Genomic DNA, 23,713 nt, shown 5'->3' on the forward strand with positions numbered 1-23,713 from the left:
TTTCTTTCTTTCTTTCTTTCTTTCTTTCTTTCTTTCTTTCTTTCTTTCTTTCTTTCTTTCTTTCTTTCTTTCTTTCTTTCTTTCTTTCTTTCTCCTTTCCTTCCTTTCCTTCCTTTATTCTTTCTCTTTCTCTCTCCTTTTCTTTGTCTCTTTCTTTCTCCTCTGTCTCTCTGTCTCTCTCTCTGACACCTAAAGAAAGGTTCAGTCAGAATGTCAATTGGGATGGGTATTCTTGCATTTCCTGGCTGGTATCCAAACATAAGCACTCTATCTAGGAGGGGTGTGTGGTGAGGAGATGACAGAAAGGTAGAGACCTCTGGGAATTTTCTTTGGAGCAGGAGTCCCAGGGCAGCTGTTTATCTCTTTTCCGGCTGCTGCCTGGGGAACCAACCCCCATCCTGGGCATGCTTTCCGGAGCTGAGAGTCTAGGGAGGGGCTATTATAGCTAGAAGGCACTAGTCTGGCCCTGGGAGGGGAGCCTAGGCTAGGACCTCAACAGTGGGTGGGCATCTGCTTCTTTTCATTGCCAAAATGGGGCCTGCAGCTGTCCAGTGAGGAGGATCGGGTGACACATGACCAAGGCAGCATGGGGCTAAAATTAGAGAGAGGGCAGAGGCTGGGAGAGAGTACAAACTGCCACTGTCCCAGGAGTTTGAGACTCTGGGATTAGCCTTGGGACTGAATGGGGCTCAAAGGAAATCCCCCAAGGCTGACCAGGGACCCCTGTGGTGATGTAGTGGCCAGGACCCTTGGGGGAGGAGTTCTCTTTCTTTGAAGTGCCAGTGTCCTGTGGCCCAAGGAGAGGGGAAAACCCCTCCTTCCCCCAGGGGGGCCAACGCTGGTGCTGGGAAAAGGAGGAAGAAGAGGAAGAGGAGGGTGTCTTTCCTAAGGATTTTGGATCCAGTCTGCCCTGTGCCCCTCTACCCCTGCCTCGCTGCTCTCAGATGTTGCTCCTCCTCACACTTTGGGCCTTGGTGCCCTGTCTTGTGCTATTAACTCTCTACTTTGTCTCCATCACAGGCGGGAAGAGCGGGGGCAACAAGAAGAATGATGGTGTGAAGGTAAGCTCCCCTTGATGCCTGAAAGGGCCTCAGGTGTGGTGGAAAAGAGCACAGGATTTGGAACCAGAGGGAACGTGGGTTTGAATCCCAAATGCTACATATTATCTAAGACTACGGGCAGTTTACTTAATTTCTTTGTCCTTCTGTCCCCTCATCTATAAAATGAGAGTGATGGATTAAATTAAGGTTACTACCAATTCTAAATTTATTATGCTATGATAGACTGTGTGTGTGTGTGTGTGTGTGTGTGTGTGTGTGTGTGTGTGTGTGTGTGTAGAAGGGGTAGAGCTCCTACCCCTCTGGGTGATTTATTCATAAGACTGATCATCTGGGACAGCACCAGCATTGGGGACATCCTGGCTATTGGTGAGAAGCAAGTCACATGGATTATTCTATTATGAAATGGGTCCCTTGGAATAATGGCCTCTCTTCTTCTCCATCTCACCATTGGGTGCCCCTTTGAGGGCACAGGGATGGTTGGGAGCAAAAGTCAGGGAGATACAAGGGCAAGAGTTTGAATGTGGCATTTGTCTCCATGGGGAAAGAAAGAGGCCAGGAAAAAGGGAAACTGTTTAGTTCCCCCAGTGACTCAAAGTGATGGAGAAAAAGATGAATAAGTGCTCAGGAATTAAAAGAAAGAACAAAAACTTCTCCATAGAAACTTTTAGGTGTCTGTAAGTCTTGGTCACTGGGAGGAGATTCCCTCATATTTTAGGATGAACAAATAGGTTTTGGCCTCCATCTCAGTTAATGATGTCCTTTCATTTCCCTTAGAGCCATTTGTCTGGAATAAGTCTCTGACCCTACTGGATAAGGACTCACCAGAAATGTAGGATAGCCAGGCTCTAAATGGTTAAAAAGGTTCTTCCTGTTTTTTTATTTCTCCCTAAGACACATTCAGTGGCCTAGTGGGGGTGCTACCTGATCAATGATTATATCTCTAGCCTATCATGTTTCCCTTGAAGAGTTCCAAGGCCTAAAGGAACCAGACTGAAGAATATCTGTCCCCTCCATAAGGGAAAGAAGGCTTGACCTCCTCCCTCCACACAATGGACATAAAATGCCTTTCTCCTCCACCTTACCCTCCTACAATGCTATTTGCCAATCCCTAAATGACACTTCCGTATCTTCACTTCTTCTCTTTTCTCTATTCTCCTTTTCCTCTTCTCTCTGGTGAATGGTGCTCGTGCCTCTAGGAAACATACTGGTTCCTCCCTGCCCTTGGCTTCCTTCCACCACAAGTTCATTGTTCCTGGATAGGACTTATCTTCCTACCACAGTTAGCTCTCCCAGCACATGGACTCTGTGCCATGATGGAATGTTAAATGAATAAGACAATGGGATTTATGGGTAGTCTACAATAACCCAAACTAAGTAGATTAGTCTGTCATGCTCCTAGTGTTAGATTGCTGGCCTTTCTGGATTATCCAGTGACTTCCCCAATTATTATAGTTCTAGAAACCCAGATTCATTTTATTATTGGCCTGAGTCAAACCTAATTAATAAGATAAAAGAACCCCTCCCCCCCAAACAAACAAAAAACATACCCTGCTCCCCAGATTCTATTAGATATGACTTTAGATGACAATATATTTTCTTTGCTGTGGCTTCTCAATGTTCACTTGGGACACTGAGATTTGGCTATGTTGTGATACTCACCCAAGTAGGGGTTACTGACTTTGGATGCATGGTCACCCTCCTTGGTTGTTGAGCTGGGGTGCATGGCCTCCCCCGAAAAGGTCTGATGTTGAGGTGGCCCAAAGTTGAACTGGTGGCCAAGGCTAAGTTCCCTAATTAAGCTATGTTCTGAGAATAGGGGACAAAGGGCAGAAAGTTCTAATGGAGTCTGATGAGCTTTGGGCAGGAGTTGCTTTAGGGATTGAGGGAGCAGAGCTCAGGCTTCTGCTTGGTCATTTTGGTGTGCTTTTGGGACAAAGGTGCTTCAGTCTGAGGAATTCCAAGGAATTCTGCTGTGTGGGTAGAGGTAGTTTGATTCATCCCTAGGATCTGCCATACCAAATCTCAGCCATTGCCTGCACCCCTGAGGGTTGAGACCACAAGATAGCTTTTACAAATTGGCTTAGAAGTTGGGTCCTCTGTTTGTGTGAGGTCAGAGCAATGGAGAAACAAGAGACAAAGAAGCCTCAGTGCTGGAGGGGCAGTTAGTTGGACTCTGGAGTCTGCCATTCGTGGGCAGCAGAGCTGGCATTGCCCAGGTAAACCAAAATACTGCCCTGTTCACCCTGCCCCAGAACAGAGACTAGGGATACCATCTTATGCCTCCTGGACAAGTAGGGAGGCAGAAGAAGGCTAACAAGCTGGGATTGTGTGCTGTTGTTTTTGTCAGGTGAAGGCCCCCACCCTCACCTTCTGATGGTGCTTCACCACCCTTTCCCACTGCTCTGACAGCCTCAGGGAGAGGTGGGAATGGGTTGGGGAAAGGACTCCAGCTCTGACCAAGAATGCCCAAGGAACCTTTGCCAGTCTTTGGAGTCCTCAGTTTGCATGAGCCTAGCCTTCCTTTCTTTGAATGAAAATCTGTAATGAAAGCCATCTCCCAAATTAGAGGGAGTCAGACTTTGGAATGCCAGCATATGCTGGCTTTTGTTTCTTTATGGACAAATTTCAGAAGGGTTACATACTAGATTTGGGACATCAGGGAGAAAGTCTTCCGCTTCCTGTCTCTTTTCCCCCTGTCCCTAGGGAAGAGGCATCCACTTAAGGACAATTCCACAAACCTCTCATCTTTACACCCTGTGCTCATCTAGGCAGAGGACCTGAGTTCCCTGATTCCTGCTCCACCTCAGCCCCCAGATCCTCCTCCCTGCATACATAACAGTGAGGGAGGGAGGGAAGTTAGGTCTCTCTCCTGTCCACCCCCACCCCTTCTGCCTCAAAGAGGCTTCCAAAGCCATTCACTGCCCCAACATGTGGTGTCCCATCCTGTCCTGTTGTGATAAGTGCTCTCACCCTGCCCCCCCACTGCCCGCCGTGTCCCATCCTGTTACTGTGCGTCCAGAACTAGTACAGTCGCTGCTCTGTGTTTGCATCATGTTTTTTGTCTGAAGCGTCTGCCCCACGTGACAGACCTGAGTGAGTAGAGCCAAGTCTCTCAGCCCCTCTGGCTTTTTTGGGTTATAGCTGAAGACAGAACAGCTACTGGACTCCCACCCCTGCCAGAAACCATCTGGCTCCCACTATTTGCTGGCTTGTATCATGGCATGGAGTCCATCTAGAGGACTGTGGCCATGGAAGGGGAGCCTGAACCAGAAGGGCACTTGGTGAAGGGGCAGCCGGGCACAGGAGAGTAGACTTTCTTCATTTGAGGGATGCTACCCAAGTCATTAGGGAAGAAGACTGAGGTGTCCCTGGATGGGGTTAGAGCTGAACACTGGGGCTTTTGAACTTGCTTTCCCAGCTCTTACTCACCCCACCAGGATGGCAACGCTCCATGAGTCATCAGTGAGCTTTGGCATTATGATATCATGGCTCACTGATATCCCTTTTTAGCTTTTTGAGACATCTCAGTGCCACTTCACTCAGGCACCCAAGGGACTTTGTCCATACCTGGATTTCTGGTTTAGCAATCAGAGAAAGAGAAAATCATTCGGAGCCGTGCTTTCTCTTCCTCCATCTTCCCGTCCTGCTTCCTTCTTCTCCCACCCCAATTCCCTCTCCTCTCCTCTTCTCCTTCCACTCCAGGCTTCGGATTGGGAAACAAAAAATCCCAGATGCTTCAGAGAGGTGGACTAGTCAAATGGCTAGAGCCAAATTTTAGTCTTGGCTATAGCAGTCATTAGATGACCTTGGACAAGTCACTTAAACTCTCCTAGGCTTCAGTGTCTCTATCTATAAAATGGGGTTGACCCAGATCTGCTCTTTGTAGGAGATCTGTAAGATGCCAGAAAAAAAGTGATGGAGATCGAATTTGATTTAGAATTAGTGCTAAATGGAAAAACAATACAAAGAGGCACTTAATAGCCATTCTCAGATACTTTGGAGTTGTCTTTGAGACTGGCATCTGGAACCAGTTTATCCCAATTTTCTGAGACTTCACTGAGGTTTTTCCTGCTCTTTTTTTTCCTAGAAGGCTAAGAAAGTCCTAAGACTATTAGCAACTGAGGGCCTTTTCTGATAAACCCCAGGTGGGTTAGAGAGCGCCAGTTCTCAGTTCTCTGGAGCCTAATTCTCATTTGAAGACCAATAAATTGTGGCAGTCTCAACCCGGCTGCTGGGGAGTGACTGGTATCCAAGGCACCATACCCTCTCTCTCACCAAAGCTTGGCATGGTGGGTAGCTCTGGTTCAGGAAGGACTTTGCACTGGGATTTGAAGGATTTGAAGGGCAAGGCTTAGGCAGAGTTAGGAGGATTTGAAGCCCAGCAAAGTTAGGTAAAGCCCCAGGCAGGCTTGGCTGGTCTTCAGAGTTATGGTATGTGGGGGAAGTGTGCCTACATGGGCAATGCCATACCTTGGGCACTACCCTCTTTCTCTGAGTGCCAGATTTCAACACTTTTGAGGTACCCTCGAGACTGGCCCAGGGGCCACTCTTTCCTCTCTCTATTTCCCTCTCCCCACTACTCTCTACCGTTTTGCCACTGTGTCTCTTCCTGTCCCATCTCTTCTCCTTGTTTTTCCAGAAAAGAAAGTCCAGTTCCAGTGTTCAGTTAATGGTGAGTGTCTGCCGTCTTCCCAAATGCCGGTAATGCTGGGCTTCAGCGCACTCCCGCCTTGCTCCTAGAGGTTATACCGGGAATGCGGGGTGGGGAGAGGGGGCCAAGGGTGTGCGTGGTATGTGTGTGTTGCGTGACAAACATGTATGTTGTTTGTGTGTTCATGTTAATACCTTCTGGAACAATACATTTCATAGTATAAGACCAATATTGACCCATTGGGTATAGTGGTTGATGTGGACCTTGTCCAACTCCCCAGGCTTATTTCCTAGTCTGATTCTTTTGAATTATTCTCCCTGGAATTCTCCAGCCTGAAGCCCTCAGCTTTTACCCTAAAACCCAACTTTTAAAATTTTGATGAAACAGTGGTGGCGAGTAGCGATAGGCTGGTGGGTGTGGCAGTGTAGGGACCCTACCTGGGGTTTTTTGTGGAGTGAGACACCCTGTGTGCATTGGGCAGAGCAAACCTCAGCCCTGGCCATCCTTGACCTCTCCAAGGGCCTGTCAGTGTAACCAGTGGGTGCATTTGGGGCTCAGAAATGCGCTTTGTGTGATTGTGCATCTCTTTCCTGACTGTAGTTTCATGTGTTCACTCTCACTTCTGCACAACACCCTCATCCTAATTTTCCCTCTTCTCTTTTTATTTCCCCTGTAAATTTGTACCATTTCTCCCCTTTCCCCAACTGTACAGTCAACTTGGTGTCACTCTGCTCCTCGCTACAACTCCTTCAACTCTCTTCTGGCTAAACCCTTTTCCCATCTCACAGCAGAGGCGAGAGTTCTCTATGTCTCCATTCCCATAAGATACCTCAGACACAGCCCCTCCACTGAGCCCTCCTTCTTCCCTTCTCCTCCTTTTCCTGTTTCTCCTCTTCCTCCTCATTGCCCCCCTGAGTTTGAGAGTCAGGTGGAGTTTTAGCTGCTCTGTCGGCTCTAGGACAATCAGCCACATTCTTTGGTGACCAGGGTTGGTAAAAGCTGTTATGATTGCCATCAGCTGGGCAGGTTCCTTAGCTTTAACTGTCAGCCTGGGGTTCATTTCTTTCCTGTTATTTTTTCTCCCTGTTCTTTGCCCAGGAATCCTCCGAGAGTACCAATACCACCATTGAAGATGAAGACACCAAAGGTAGGAGGAATGGCTCCATTTTCCCTTCTGGGAGACTCTATGCTTGAACCTTTCTAGCCTTGCCTGATTCAGTCTAGTCTGTCCCTTTGTAATGAGAATCTGTTTGCTGAAGCTAATGTCTGCCTAGAGGGATTGTCTAATCAGAGAGGGACAAAAGTATTTGGATGTATGTTCCTTTGCTATAGGGAAAATCCCACAGGACTGAGGTGCTTGATTCTATAGAATCTCTGTTTTAAGGAGCAAAGTTGCAGTAGGCACTGGGGATCTTTTTTAATCTTTATTCTCAGGCTTCAGATCCTTAACTGAGCAGAAGCCACTCTTTGATTTAATTACAACTGATCAGACTAGACTCATTACTTTCTGCTTTTCCATCTTTGATCCCCATTTATCCCTTGATGCCACCATAAGATACTTATCACTCCTAGTATCTTCTCTTTCCTTTGCTCCTCATAACACACTCACTCAACTAAATGCACAAGGAGAAGACTGAAGGACAGAAATATTGGGGGGGGGGAATTACAAAAGAGTAACCAAAGATATACAAGAATAAACCGACCTGAGTCAAACTGGGTGGTTCCAAAGCTTATGATCTACTTGCTTCTCTGATCCCTCCTGAACCCTGTCAGGGTTTTGGATCCTTCATGAAAAGTGTTATATACTTTATCAGGATAAGTGCCCAGAAATTTAGCCCTTCCTCCATTCAAAAATGGCATCCTTCTGAATTGAGAAGACCCTCCCCACCCCCAAGGTCAGCTTCCAAGGTTCGCTTTAGGGACATGATTTAAAGTCTCACCTAACCAAGAAGTCAAGGGCCACATTCTAAACTGCCTCCTCCCTTAATCTCTGGCGCCTGGCCTTGCCCATTCTGAAGCTCAAGGACCTTCCCACTCTCATCACAACCACAGTGAGACCTGGCATCTTACTCATAATCCCTCTCCCTGTATCACCATCCTTGTCCCAAGAAATATCATATTGGTTTTCTCAGTGCCCCAAGATACTTCAATATTTACAAAGAGAACATGTTTCTTTATAGTTGCCAGCCTGAAAGGCTGAAGTGATGCCACTGATTTCCCATGACCCCTTTAAATGCCTTAATCTTGGATCTGATACCATTTGGGAAATCCTCATAATGATTAAAGAGGCAGATCCGCAAATAGTAGCAAATCATTTTGGCATTTGCACTCCTTTTCCCACTCACCATATGGACAGGGCTTAACAGTGAAAGCCAGAGAAAAGTCAGGTCCTAATGCTCAGTTTGAACCACCTGAACCTTTAGATAAGGTGACATCTTTCTAAGAAAACAACAACAACAACTTGGCACAGTCAACTGGTTTCATTGACATCCTGGGTCCAAGACTGATATCCTGGGTAGGTATCACCCTTCTCAGCAAGCTGTGTGAGAGGCTGAGGCCAACATGAAGGTTATCAATGATGTCTGCTCAAAGCAGAGAGAGGAGGATGAGGTTGTGGTATGATTCTCTTCAGCCAGAAGGAGCGCTTATTGGCCCCAAGGATGAAAGAGAACCTTCTCTGGCTCCTATAGACTTAACAGACAAAACCCAAGGGTTATCAATCCTGTAGGGAGCTCCTTTTTATTACTATTGGTGGGAATTGCTGGAATTATTGTAGCCTAGTGGAAATAATATAGGGAAAAAAAGAAAAGACCTGGGTTTCAATCCCAGTTCTTGCTACCTCATTTTCAAAGATGATAATGTATGTTAAATATTTTGCAAACTTTATAAATGTTAGTTATTATCCTTTATTATTGCCTGTGTCACCAAAGACAAGTTATTGACCTTCTTGCCTTCAGTTTCCTTATTTATAAGGTTGGATTAGATAAATGGTTTTCAGAACCCCTTTTGGGAAGTCTTTTGTTCTCAGGATCTCTTTACCCTATTAAAAACCATTGAGGATCTCAAAAGAGCTTTTGTTTATATATAGCCTACATCCATTTACATTTTACTGTATTGGGAATTAAAGCATCTTAGTGTTATTATGAAAATAGTTTTGAACTCACTTCCCCTCTGAGAAGATCTTGGGGACTCCCACAGGTCTCGGACTGTACTCTAAGTCATTGAACTAGGCTCCTGAAAAGAGAATTCAAAGCTGGAAGACACCCTAAAGATTATCTAATCCAACTCCTCCATATTACATGTGAGGAAACTGAGGTCCAGAGAGAACTTGTCCAAGGTCGGCCAGGCAGTATATGACTGAGGGGGGATTTTAATTTGGGTGATCTTTTGCTAACTATACAATTTAAGTATGTGTTTGTTTCTAAATGTGTGGTATTATAAATGAGGAAGACCTTCTGGTAAATACTTCTCTGATGAGGCAGGTAACCTATGATTCAGTTAGTTGGGATGGGGCCTTGGTGAAGCTATCTATTTATCTGAGGGTTCTGATCTTGGGGTTTGGTATGGGGCCAGAAAGGATGATAGCTTTGAAAGAGAAAGGGACCAGGGCCTCTGAAGAAAGATGCCCCTGGCAAGTTGTGGTAAAACAAGGCAGAGTAGAGAAGACAGAGGAGCCCTGGGAGTTTCTGACCAGTTTCCTTTCCTGACTGGGGTTCTCTACTCAGCATAAACTCCTACCTCCGCCTCTCCTCTAAGAGGTGGCATGGGATGAGAGGGCAATAATCTATGGGCTGATGAGATCATAGATTTAGAGGTGGAAGGGACCTCGGAGAATATCTGGTCCAACTCCCTTATTTTATTTTTATATTTCTTTATTTTTTTCTGGGTCATACATATATTATCATGCAAAACACACTTCCATATTGGTCATTGTTGTAAGAGCACATTCATACAAAACCAAAAACCCAAAGTAAAACCCAAAATACACTGCTGTGAAAGATAGTGTGCTTTGAGCTGCATCCATCTGACTTCAACAGTTCTTTCTCTGCTGGTGGATAGCATTCCCTGTCATAAGTCCTTCAGAATTGTCCCAGATCTTTGCATTGCTGAGAGTAGCCAAGGTTTCACAGTTGGTCATTGTACAATATTGCTGTTACAATATACGTTCTCCCAATTCTGCTTATTTCACTCTATATCACTTCATGCAGATTTTTCCAGCTTTTTCTGAAATAATCTTGCTTATCAATATCAACATCAAGCACAATAATGCTCCATCACCAACTTATACCACACATTTGTTCAGTCATTCCTCGATTGATTGGCATCCCCTCAATTCCCAATTCTTTTCCACTACAAAAAGCCAACTCTATTATTTTACAGATAAGGAAACTGAGTTTCAAGGATATATAGTGACTAGTTCAAAGTCACATAGCATCAGAGGCAGAATTGAAATACTGAAATAGAATCTTCTTTTTCCAGAGTCAGTACTCTCTTTCTGCCATCACATATTGCAGGAAGGAGGAATTTCACTTGATTGTCACTCCTGTTTATATTTGTGTCCCTTGGTGTTCCATGATATTAGCTTCTCAGGGTAAAGAACAGACAAGAGGCAGGGTAGTGTATGAATGAATGAATGAATGAATGAATGAATGAATGAATAAAGCATTATGAATGAATGAATGAATGAATGAATAAAGCATTAAGTCCTTGCTCTTTGCAAATCACTGGAGATACAAATAAAAAGTAAGACAGTTCTGGCTCTCAAGGAATCCCATCTCTGATTGGGGAGATAACATATAGAAAAGGTACACGAGATACACCAGAAAAGCAGATATTTAATTCTTCTTTAATGTCATTTCCACTGATAAAATATTATTTTATTTATTTACTGATAAATATTTTGTCTCTATAGAAATGTTAATATATTTACATGTAAATATTTGTAAATATTTTATGTTTGATGTACATATTTCTATACTTACATATACATATTTCTATATTTACATTTTTGTTTGGTTTTCAATCATGTCTGATTCTTTTTTTATCCCATTTGAGGTTTCCTTGGCAAAGATACTGGAGTGGTTGCCATTTCCTTCTCTAGATCATTTTACAGATGAGGAAACTGAGGCCAATAGGATTAATGTGACATGCCTAGGGTCATGTAACTAATTTTGTGTCTGAGGTTGCATTTGAAGTCAAGAAGATAAATCTTCATGACTCCAGGCCTGGCACTCTATCCACTGGGCCACCTAGCTGCTTATATTTTACACATTTATCTATAAATATTTTTTAGATTTAGATAGTGAAAAAATATAAGGAATTTGGAATCAGAGGAGCGAGATTTGAATTCCAATTTATTTCTCGTATGACCTTGGGAAAAACTAATCCTCTCTGAGTTTCAGTTAGTCAATACACAGTTGTAAGGTATCTACTATGTGCCAAGCACTGTGCTTAGCATTGGGGATTCAAAGAAAGGTAAAAGACTCATATTTTAGAGGAGTTTCCAGCCTAATTTCTTCAGCTATCCCTTCCAGTCCTGAGGCTTCTAGGTACAAAAGGGGCTATTATAGCAAGCAATTGAACAAAGGTAAAAGGCAAACTTTGGGTATTTTTTCCCCCCAAAACTGAGAAGGTCAATCACTAGAGCAGGAAGGGCACAAGGCAGTTCCCAAGATTATCATCCTTTCCTATATTTGCAGAGTGATTTTTAATTTTTCAAAGTGTTATTTTTTTAAACCCTTACCTCATAGAATAGATACTAAGTATTAATTCTGAGGCAGAAAAAAGATATGGGTTAGGCAATTGGGGCTAAGTAGCTTGCCCAGGGTCACACAGCTAGGAAGTGTCCGAGGTCAGATTTGAGTTTAGGACCTCCTCTCTCCAGGCTTGGCCGTATCCATTGAGCCGCTTAGTTATTCCTCTTCAAAGTATTCTTACATTCATGATCTTGACAGCCCTGAGAGGGAGTCATGGAGATAGGAAGGAAGAGATTACTACTCTCATTTTACAGAGGATCCAAAATGGGTTTGTGTGTGTGTGTGCGTGTGCGTGTGTGTGTGTGTGTGTGTGTGTGTGTGCGCAGAAGTTCTTAAATTATTGACATATTAAAAAAAATTTTCCTATCTGATCCCCTCCACTCATCTTCTTTGGAGTGGTTGATGTAATAAGAACACTGGGTTGAGGAGTGTCTGGGATGCCCACGGGGGTATGAGTGGTGGTGGTAAGACTATGAAAATAATTCCTCTTTCTAAGACTTTCCCCATGAGGATATAAGGATCGTTACCTGAGTGACCTCTTTAATTTGAGCCTGTTTCCTCATTTCTGAGTTGAAGGAGTAGACAAAGAGGCTCTGAAGTCTCTTCTAGAGCTGGGGCTATGATCCTTCGAAGACCCCCATTTTACAGGTGAGGAAAGTGGAGGGTCTTGCCAAGAGTCACAGAAATCTACTTAGTGTGGGAATCAGCATCTGTTTCTAGAATTTCTCTCCTCCAGGTCCAATACTTCCCCCATAGCAGCTCTGCCCTTAACGGGAAGAGACTGACCTGGGAGCTTAGGACTCTTTTTTGGCCCTCGTGCCACTATCTGACCTTAAGAAAGTTGCTTAAACTCCTAGTGCCTCAGGCTCCTCCTCTCTGAAAAGGAGTACTCCCAGGAGGCCAGGATGAGAACCGTACATGTGAAATGTCAGAAACCAAGTGAGGACCTGGCCTGTTGCCTCTGAAAGGCTGCTGGAGGGACTCCCACACATTTGGACTGGACAGAGGGACCGCGAGCCTGGGGCAGTCATTTAAGCTGCCCAAAGTTAGTGTGTTTTTTATTTCTGAAAAGACATAGGAAGCTTGAGGAAGGATTTAAGGATCTGAGAATATTACGATGTTCATAGAAGGGACTGCTGGTGTAGGAGAGTAGAAAGAGAGCTGGTCTAGAAATCAGGACAACTCAAGCCTGAGTCTCAGTGATGAAAGCTACAGATATGTAGACTGAGGCTCAAAAATAAGAGTCAATTAGAGGGGGCAGCTAGGTGGCTCAGTGGATAGATAGTGAACTATGATGCAGGGCAAGCCATTCATTTCCTTTCAAACTTGACTCAGCATCGATGGGAAGCCTCTCCTGATTCCTCCAGCTGCTAGTGCTCTCCTTCCCATTCATCTTCCATATTTTTACTTCTTTCAGGGGATACATAAGCACCTTGAGGGCAGACTCTCATTTTTGCTTTTATAGCCCCAGTATCTAGTCCAGCACTTGGCACTTGATAAGCGTTATTGCAGTGGTTCCCAAACTTTTTTGGCCTACCGTCCCCTTTCCAGAAAAAATATTACTTGGCCCCCTGGAAATTAATTTTTAAAAAAATTTAATAGCAATTAATAGGAAAGATAAATACACCTGTGGCCATCACTGCCTCCCTGGATCGCTGCAGCACCCACCAGGGGGCGGTGGTGCCCACTTTGGGAATCACTGGGTTAATGTAATAGAGAATGGAGTGTAGAATTCCTTGAGGGACTGAGATTGTTTTTGCTTTGTCTTTGTATCTCTAGCACTGAACACGGTATCTAGCCCATAGTTAAGAGCCTAATAAATTCTTCTTTTTTTAAATTTTAAACCCTTAACTTCTGTGTACTGACTTATAGGTGGAAGAGTGGTAAAGGTGGGCAATGGTGGGGTCAAGTCACTTGCCCAGGGTCACACAGCTGGGAAGTGTCTGAGGCCGGATTTGAACCTAGGACCTCCTGTCTCTAGGCTTGGCTCTCAATCCACTGAGCTCCCAGCTGCCCCCCCTAATAAATTCTTAATGATTGAGGAGACATTTTTGCTTGGCACTGGTGAATGTTCTTAAGAGCAGTAGGTGGACACTTTTGTTGTTTAGTCATTTCAATCCACATCTTGACTCCCTCATGACCCTGTTTGGCATTTTCTTGGCAAAGATACTGGAATGGTTTGCCATTTCCTTCTCCAGCTCATTCGACAGATGAGGAAAATGAGGTGAACAGAGTTAAATGACTTGCTCAGAATCAGGATAGTTAGTGTCTGAGGCCAGATTTGAATTTTGGAAGATGAGTCTTTCTGAGTCCAGCCCCAGAACTCTATCCACTGCACTGACCTAGCTGCCCTAGCTATAGACAGAAGCTAAGGATATGTAGACTGAGGCTCAAAAATAAGAGTCAATTAGAGGGAGCTGCTAGGTGGCTCAGTGGATAGACAGAGAGCCAGGCCTGGAGAGGGGAAGTCCTGGGTTCAAATCCTGCCTCAGATATACTTCCTAAATGTATAACCCTGGACAAGTCACTTAACTTCTACTGCCCACCTGTATCACTCTTTTGCCTTAGAACCAAGACATAGTATTGATTCTAAGACTGAAGGCAAGTTTTTTTTTGTTGTTTGTTTGTTTTTAAAGAGTCAATTGTAGCTAGTACTGAAATGGTCTGTCTTAAGTACATGGGGATGCCACTAGAGGTCTTCAAATAGAAAATGTACGACCAATGATCTAGGCCAGTGATGGGCAAACTACGGCCTGCGGGCCAGATGTGGCCCCCTGAAATGTTCTATCCGGCCATGTGACATTATTTCTAATCTGACAAATACAATGAGTAGGATACAATACAATGAAACTTCGAAGGAGTTGCCTTAGAAACAGACTGACAGATGAGCATTTCCTTTCCTTTGACCCCTCTTTAAAAAGTTTGCCCATCACTGATCTAGGATATCATTATTATATGATGTCGTAGTGGAAAGAACCTTAAATTTAGAGTCTTTAAGACCAAGGTTCTAGGCTAAGCTTTGCCATAGGCTTGCTTACTTATGTGACCTCAGGCAAGTAATTCATCTTTCTGAGGCTTAATTGTTCCATCTCTAAAATTGGATGAGAACTGTAAAGCCCATGTCACAGAGTACTTGTGAGCTGCAACAGAGTCAGGATGACACATTCGATGCATATGGACCGTGCAATCCTTGGCAAGTCGCTCCAGGTAAAACTCTCTAAGGCCATGTTGGCAAACCTATATAGCACACGTGCCTCTTCCTTTTCCCTCTCCATCAAGCCTGAGGACATCTTTTCACATCACCCACCCCTCTGTCCAGCAGCCCAATGGGAGTGCTTCCTTCCTCCCCTTTCTTGGGTAAGGGTGTTGAAGGTTGCAGTTTGGGTACTTGGTATCTAAAAGGTTCACCATCACTGCTCTAAGGTCATATGTGACAGAGCAGTTGATATGCTTTGGAAGAAACAAGTTCTTTTGGGGCAGCTGGGTGGCTCACTGGAAATGAGTGCCAGGTCTAGAGATGAGAGGTCCTTGGTTCAAATCTGGCCCCAGATACTTCCTACCTAAGTGACCCTGGTCAAGTCACTTAACCCCCATTGCCTAGCCACAACCCCTCCAACATTTGTTATTTTCCTTTACTGTCAAATTGGTCACTCTGCTAGGTTTGAGGTGGTACCTCAGCATTGTTTTCATTTATGAGAGATTTAGAACACTTTTTCATGTGTTTATTGATAGTTTTGATTTCTTTATCTGAAAACTGCCTATTCATGTCCCTTGACCATTTATCAATTGGGGAATGGTTTGATTTTTTTTTGGGTACAATTGACTTAGCTCCAAATTTGAGAAATTAGACCTTTGTTAAGATTTTTGTTATTACATTTCCCCCCCAATTTGTTGCTTCCCTTCAATTTTGGTTGCATTGGTTTTGTTTATACAGAAACTTTTTAATTTAATATAATCAAAATTATTCATTTTATGTTTTGTAGTATTCTCTATTTCTTGCTTGGTCTTAAATTCCTTCCTTTCCCATAGATCTGAAAGTTATACTATTCTATGTTCACCTAATTTGTTTTTGATTTCCCTCTTAATATTTAAGTCATTTACCCTGTGATTTTTCTTAGAGTTGGAATCTTGATCTCACATTAACCACATTGAATGTGGAAAAGTCTCAAAACTCTTTTCTTTGAGTCTCAGTTTCCTTATCTGTAAAATAGAAAACACTTTGTCTTTTTATATTTAGGGGAGCTGTTCTAAGGAGAGTGTTTGGTCAACAGGATACAGTTATAAGAACATGAACTATTATAATTGTAATCCACAAGGGCCCTAGTTTATGCTACCCATTAGAGGCATGGTCCTAGTCTAATGAGCATCTTTCCAGAATCAAGTGACTTGATGGGCTGGGTAGGGCAGTGGGCACAAGATGATGGCACTAGCTCCAGTCCCAGATCTTTATCCAGGGTTTCAGACTCACTTTCAGGCTTCCATGTGGAAAAATGCTGAGGGCAGGATATTTAAGACCCTGCCTGAAAGCCAGCTGGCTCTTGGAATTTCATTACTCATATTGGGTTCTCCCTTTTCATCACTCAAGACTTCCTAAGGATCCCATCTTCTGCTTGTGATTTAAAGACAGGTTCCCTTCTCTGGCTGTTATTTAGAACCAAGTATCCCACCCTTAAATCATAATTTAGAGTGGTGGGTTACTATCATCTGACTGACTTAAAGTCTGGTGACCTATCCTTTGGTTCTGACAGGTGACAATAACCTCTTGCATGGGTATGATGTAGAAGGGATGGGCCCTGAAGTCCCTTCCAGCTCCTGTGCTTCTGTGGAGGTTGGAGTCTCAGAAAGAGCTCTAGACTGCAATCAGGAGTCCTAGGTTGCAGACCAATTTTTTACACCAGCTTTGTAAACACTGGACAAGTCAATTGGCCTCCTTTGTAAATTGGAGCTAATAATTCTTGTCCTACACAACTCAAAGGATTGTTGGTAGCAAACTGCAATCAGAGAGGCCATGCAAAGAATTAGAAAGAGGGCATGATTTGAAATCAGAAGACCTGGGTTTGAACCCCTGGCTCTTTTACTTATTTGCTCTTTCACTTGGGGAAGGGAAGACAATAAGCATTTATATAGTGTCTACTAAATAACAGGCACTATGCTAACTCTTTTTACAAATATCTTATTTGATCCTCCCCAAAACCCTACTAGGTAGGTACTATTATTATTCCCGCTTTACAGTTGAGGAAATGATGAGGTTACTTGACTTGCCCAGGGTCACACAACTAGTATTTGAGATTGGATTTGAAGTCAGGTCTTCCTGACTCTGGGCTTGGTGCTTTTTTGATTATGGAACCAGCTGCCTCTAAGTAAGCACTTATATTATGCCTGCTATGTGCCAGGCATGGTACTAAGCATTTTTTACAAGTATTATTTTGTAAGATCTTTCACCTTTCCGTCAATTCTCCTGCCCTCAGTTTCCTTAGATGTAAAGTTAGAGAATTGGTCTAGATAATGGGTTCTTTACCCTTTTTTTGTGTTGGAGACTCCTTTGACTATCTGGTAAAAGCCAAAGAGCCATCCTCAGTTTGTTTTTAAAGCATAAAATACAAAGTAAAACAATTATATTATATATATATATATATATAAAATACAGTTACAAATACAGGTATCCCTTGCCACATTGCAACTATCCCCGTTATGGTTTCGAAATATTGCAGGTCAGCATAAGAAATTAAATGGAAATTTTTCGAGTTTTGCGGACACCACAGATGACACACAAAGTTCAGCAAATGACACAAAAAGAGTTTAGAAACTATATAGCCTCTGACCAAATATTTAACCCCAATTTTATAATAAGGCACTCTAAACACCCCCTCAAAAGAAAAAGACTTCTTCTCTGATATGAAGGGAAAAGGAAAATGCTTTACATGGATTTTCTAGATCATTGAGGCACTGTGTCCCTAACCCGGAGTTGTGGAACATATATATATGCATATTTACATATATATATATCCATTCATTCATCCCTTTATTTATTTATTTGTTTGTTTGTTTGTTTATATATTTAAAGAGTTCATGGACCCAGGTGAAGAAGCTCTGAGAAACCCTCAGGTCCCTTCTGGCTCTAAGACCTGTATAAATGTGAACTATTAATAGGAAATGTCCTTTCCCCTCAGTGTGGGTGGGAATTATATGCACCTGTTACTCTATGCCAGCTTCAGTACCCTTAAGGGACTTTAAGTGAATCTTGGGATAGATGGGGGTAGGGGAAGCTATGAGCAGAGAATTCTAAAACAGTAGCAAAGAGACAGGAGAGGGCACAGCTCATTAGGTGAGAGGTACAGGCCTGGTAGGGATGGACAGAAAAAGAAACCAAAGCTGAGGCTGATAAGACACATGCCTTAGGAAGATTCTCTTGGTACCAGTGTGAGGGTAGAGCCTGAAGGCAAAGGGTATCAGTTAGGAGACAAGGGGCTCTGGAACTGAGAGAGGCTTCATCTTCCTTTTTGCTGAGGGTCATGTCTTGCCACTGTCAAGTGGAGACTCCTTAAAATTCAGCCCAGAGCCAAGTCCTTTGGGCTCACCATTTGGCCACTGGAAATTGGCCCCCAACTTTGTGGCTTCCGGGGACCATTGCTGATACCTCCTCCAGGTCAAGCTACAAATGCCTTTTGTGTTTTGTGTTTCTTTGTATTTTCTCTTTGCCCTACAGTGAGAAAGCAAGAAATCATTAAGGTGACAGAACAGCTGATTGAAGCAATAAGCAATGGGGATTTTGAGTCCTACACGTGAGTTCGATGGGCGCTCTTGGGAATCATGGGGCACAGGAGGAGGGAAGGGGCCAAATGAAGTGGTAATGATTCAACCCCAGCATGGCATAATGCAGAGATAAGTCAGTGTCAGAGTCAGGAAGGCCTGAATTGAAGTTTTATCTCTGACCCTGGGCAAGCAATTTAATTTCTTGGTGACTAAGATCATCATGCAGGGAAGTGATCAACCTACACTGTTAAAAGGGCTTCATCACCTGGGAGTTCCCTTTAATCAACAAAATCACAGGGCCAATCCCAATCCTATCCCTATTTGCCTCATTTTTATTTACACAGGTCTGCTGAGGGATGGATCAATGCAAACTCTTCTTTTGCATTTAGATTAAACTCATTTTCAACCTTTTTTTTTTTTTTTTGGTTATAATTTTCCTCTCAGCAGCGTGATGTGTTTCTCTTCTGCCTCCTCCCCCATGCCTTTCTAACTCTCAATCCCTGTGGACTCTGCCTTTGTGCTGCCAAATGGTCCTTTACTTCCCTAAGGGAAAAATGTTTTTATTTCTTCCTTGAGTTCCCTGGGCTCTCTGGGATTGTGTGTGGGGGTGTGTGTATGTGTTGTGGGGTAGAGGGCTTGCAGCTGGATGATCCCTGGAGAGGATGGTAGCGATAATGTGTTTTTCCAGCTATGCTGTTGTCAGTGGTGAGAATTCTGTGAAATAGTGGTTCTCAAACTTTTTGGTCCCAGGATTCTTTCACACTTAAAAAAAAAGTAAAATCCTTACCTTCTGTCTTAGAATCAATACCAAGCATTAGTTCCAAGACAGAAGAGAAGTAAGGGGTAGGCAACTGGGGTTAAGTGACTTGTCCAGGGTCACACAGCTAGGCAGTATCTGAGGCTAGATTCGAACCTTGGACCTCCCATCTGTTGTCCTGACTCTCGAGCCACTGAGCTACCTAGCTGCCCCTCCTTTACACATTTAAAAATGACTGAGGACTCCAAAGAGCTTATGTTTGTGTGTGTTATATCTATTAACACTTACCATATTAGAAATTTCAGGACTTAATAAAATTAAAATAAAATCAATTTTAAAAATATTTGTTCTTTTTAAAGCATACAAAAATAAAAAATTATTTATATTATAGTAAATTCATTTAAAATGACAATAATAAACCAGATATATTATCATAAATAACATTTCTATGAAAAATAACTATTTTCCTAATGAAAAAAAATGTAACGAGAAAAGGGGCATTGTTTTATACACTTTTTATATTTTATTTTTTCTAATCACATGTAAAACCAATTTTAACATTCTTTTAAAAAAATTTGGCTTCCAGATTCTCTTCAACTCTGTCTTGTCCTCCTTCTTTGAGAAGGCAGGTGATTTGATTACATTGTATGTGTGCCGTCTTGCAAAACCTATTTCCATCTTAGCCATGTTGTGAAATGAAAACATAATAAGAAAAATCCACCCCCAAAACCAAGAAAAATAAAGTAAAAAAAGTATGCTTCAATCTTCATTCAGACTCCATCAGTTCATTTACTGGAGGCAGATGGCATTTTCATCATGAGTCCTTTGGAATTGTCTTGGATCTGTTTTGCTGAGAATAACTAAGTCACTCACAATTGATCATTGTGCAATTTTGCTGTTCTTGTGTACAATGATCTCTGGCTCTGCTCACTTCATTTTGCATCAGTTCATATAACTCTTCCCAGGTCTGTTTTACATATTTTTGCAATTTTTTTAATGTTTGGCTTAATGGAAGAGAGCTAGATTCTCTCATATGTTTCTGCATTTAATCTGTGGCAATCTGTTGTTTTGAAAGAAGTGTGTGAAGAAAATCCAGCCTTGCACAGATAGATAGTTGAAAAAGGAAAAAAAGTATTTTATAAGCAATTAACATCATAATATTATGATAAAAATAGCTTTTACTTGGCAGAACCCCAGACCAACAGACCATGGTCTACAGTTCAACCTTAGAGAACCACTGTTGTGGAGTGATCTTCATTTTTTAATGGACTCCCTACTGGTTTCACCTTGTTCAGCTCACATTCAATTCAATAAATTAAGCATCTATTTACTTACTGTGTGCAAGGCCCTGTGATTGGTGCTGGGGTACCAAAATGAAATGCCACGCCATCAGAGCTTACAAGTCACTGGGGAAGTGGAAAGATACATGGAAATAACAGAGGTGTGTGTGTGTGTGTGTGTGTGTGTGTGTGTGTGTGTGTGTGTGTAAAATGCAAAGCAGAATTCAAAAACAAGGCAAAATAGAGATTTAGACATTCTGGATAAGAATAGAACTCCCACTTTGAGCTGGAAGAATCCAAAACTCTTGGTGGAAGAGTTGGCACGTGGGTTGGGCCTTGAAGGGAGAGATGGTTTGAAACAAGAAGGGAGAAGGAAGGGGACCTATTCTGGGTCCAGAGATGGCCCTCATCAGTGCATGAAGTCAGGAGAAGACAAGAGGAGCTTGGGTATCAGTGAAAAGTTGGGTTTATCGGGCATTGACACCATGTGAAGGCATGCAGTGTGAATTAAATCTGGAAAGGTGAAAAAGGGAGCAGATTAAGGAAGGCTTTAAATGCTAGACTAAAGAGTCTCTCCTTTAAACTATGGGGAGCTCTGAAGGTTTTTGACCAGGGGAGTGACCTGGCTAGAATGGGGGAGATTTATTTGGCAGCTGCGTCAAGGATAGTAAAGGAACTAGAGGCAGAGAGAACAACTGAAGCTAGTCCAATAGGCCAAGGGGAAGAAATAAAGGCCTGGACTGATGGGGTAGTGGTGACTGTGTGGGGGCAGCCTCATCATATTTGGCAGCTGCTTGGCTAGGGGCATGAGGGAGAAGTCAAAGGAGATTCCTCTCAGGCAGACGCTCACAGGATCCCTGTAAGACAGGGGAAGCGTGCCCTTGGCCCTGAAGGAGAAAGGACTGCTTTCCATACTCTGCTTTTGTCCCACTCTACTGCAGGGGGTTGGCTGATGGCCCCCGGGACTCAAGACAACAAAACAGTCAGCTAGATGGGACAAATGTAGGGTTGGATAAAGGTATCGGTATTCCTGAATGGGATTTCCCATGCTAAAGCCCAGAGTTCACTGGGAAGGAGCTGATGCTGCTTGTGTGCAGGGCTTTGGCCCTCTATAGCCCTAGGGTGGAAAGACTGCCTGGGGTGGTCTCCTGGTGCAATTCCTTCCTGGAGAAAGAGACTAAATAAACAAGTCCCAGTTTATGTGCTGACTGAGGAGAAGGGTCCAGTTAGGAATCAGCCAGGACACTTCTTGCTTCCTGGAGCACAGGACCTTAGAAGCCCTAAGTGTGTCTGCTGGTGGATGTGTAGTGTGAGTGTATCAGTATTTACTTGGACCTCTGCATATCTCAAGAGTATGTAAAAGAAACCCCTGAAGTGAATGTACACGGGGCTAAAATGTCCTGCCTATCCCAAGATTCTGCCAGCATTTAGCAAAGGGAAGGAAGAGAGGAAGAGTGCCCCTGTGGGGTTCATGTCTTGCCTTGGAGTCTTGGGTCCTCCGTGTCTCCATTTAAATGGATGGGCTAATAAAATACAAAATAAAATGCTAGGATTTGAGGGGAACTCTAAGCTGGAAGAATAGAACGTTGAACATGGGATGTCAGACCTTGAAAGGATCTCAGAAAAGGGACAATCAGAGACCGATGGAAGGGACCTTAAGGGATGATATTATCTAGGAAAACCCTGCCCCAGGGTCCCCATTCCACAGATGAAGAAACTGAGGCCCAGGGAGGTTCCTGTTTGCTCTTACTTTCCCCAGGAAGATGTGTGACCCTGGGATGACAGCCTTTGAACCTGAGGCTCTGGGAAACCTGGTCGAAGGCCTGGACTTCCATCGATTCTACTTTGAAAACCGTGAGCAATTCCTTCCCTCCGTGGTGCCTGTTGTCTCCTCTCGTTGCTTGTCCTGCCCGCTGGCATCGTGTCTCAGCCTCCTGGGAATAGCAGTGTGACAGACAGGGCCCCCGGGCAACTCAAGACCCTGAGAAGCCTGCAGGAAGCCCCGTGCGGAACGTGGGTTGGTACCATCTCAGACCCCTCTCCTAACCCTGGTCAGGCAACCCGCGCTCCCTAAACCCTTCCCTTTACTAGCTAGGGGCAGGGACCAGGGGGCTCACGGGAGGGACGTGCGGCAAGCAGCCTTCGCCCTAGGGTCCCTCAGAAGAGGTGAGGTCCGGCACGGTCCTGATCTCCCAAGCTGACCGGCTGGGCGCTTGGGGCGGAGGTTGGGGTTCGTTAAGTGGGCAAGAGCAAGGGAGGAACTCACACTGCTGTACCCCGCCCCTGTCTGTGTGCCACGCGGCTGGGTCTCTGTTTTCCATGTCTGTTAGTTCTGTGCATTCCGCCAGCAGGGGTGGCATGATACGTGGGGGCTGATCTGGGGCTTTCCGCAGGACTGTTTTCTGCCTTTGCCTGTTCCCCCTGTTACTGGCTCCGAAACCCCCCTGGCTATGTCATCATCCTAAGGGGCCCTCCTGGAGTCTCAGAGCTGGAAGGAACCGTAATGGATCAGGAAGCTCAACCTCATTTTTAGAGATGAGAACGCTGAAGTTCAGAGTGGGGAAGGGACTTTCGCAGGGACCACCGGGAGAATCAGGATAATAATAATAGCTTACATTTTTATAGTGCCACGAGAGTTTTCGTAAAGAATACAAGCTCCTGGGGTCTGCTAGGTCTAGCGATGGGAGGTCCTGGATTCAAATGTGATCTCAGGAACATCCTGGCTTTGTGACCTTGTACAAATCACTTAACTCTGATTGCCTACTCCTTTCTGCCTTAGAGCGGATACTTAGAATTAGCATAGATTCTAAGACAGAAGGTAAGAATTAAAAAAAAAAATGGAAGCTTTTTCAGGGCAGGGCTGATTCTACATTTGTCATTCTATCCCCTTTCACTCAATGAATGCATTTATTAAGTGTTTACTGTATGCCAGATACTGAGCTAGTATATAGTAGGTACTTAATAAGTGTTGTAATATTTTGTTTTATTGCAATACAAAATCATATTTGAAATTGTAAAATAAATAAACAAATATGAAAAACGATTGCTTGATTTCCTCACAACAATCCTGTGAGGTAGGTAGGGTAAGTATGGTTACCCACATTTTACAGAAGAAAAAGCATACTAGAGATGTGACTTATTAAAGCTCCCCTAGCCAGTAAGAGGCAGGCAGGGTTAGAACTCATACCTCTCAGCTCCTGAGCTAATGATCTTTCTCTGACCTCAATATCTCCCCTCCCCTTGCCCCCAACCCATGCTATCTCTTCTTCATAGGAAAGTGAATCAGGAAGCCTTCACTCCATCATGACCCTTAGGTCACAGTCTAGTGGGCTGATTAAGTACTCCATTTGGGTTGGAGTCTGAGTCCTTCTCCCAGATTCTGTGCCTGGAGAGCAGAGAAGGCTTCAGCCACTCTTCCTGACTTTGCTATCAAAGGGGTCATTTTGGCCATATGA

The 23,713-nt window shown here is 43.7% G+C and overlaps 1 protein-coding gene across 2 annotated transcripts in view; it reads left to right on the forward strand.

Annotated features, from left to right (window-relative positions):
• CAMK2A (calcium/calmodulin dependent protein kinase II alpha) overlaps window positions 1–23,713 on the forward strand; it is a 53,856-nt gene that overhangs the window by 17,131 nt on the left and 13,012 nt on the right. The window contains exons 7-11 of one of the 2 annotated variants that reach the window (XM_044664503.1): window positions 1,021–1,061; window positions 5,701–5,733; window positions 6,811–6,859; window positions 18,175–18,250; window positions 22,018–22,112. In XM_044664503.1, the coding sequence (XP_044520438.1) occupies window positions 1,021–1,061; window positions 5,701–5,733; window positions 6,811–6,859; window positions 18,175–18,250; window positions 22,018–22,112 (294 nt within the window). The remainder of the gene's footprint in view (window positions 1–1,020; window positions 1,062–5,700; window positions 5,734–6,810; window positions 6,860–18,174; window positions 18,251–22,017; window positions 22,113–23,713) is intronic. The other variant, XM_044664504.1, reaches the window with a different exon arrangement.

This window comes from Gracilinanus agilis, chromosome 2 (assembly GCF_016433145.1).
Source record: "Gracilinanus agilis isolate LMUSP501 chromosome 2, AgileGrace, whole genome shotgun sequence".
Classification (NCBI taxonomy): Eukaryota; Metazoa; Chordata; class Mammalia; order Didelphimorphia; family Didelphidae; genus Gracilinanus; species Gracilinanus agilis.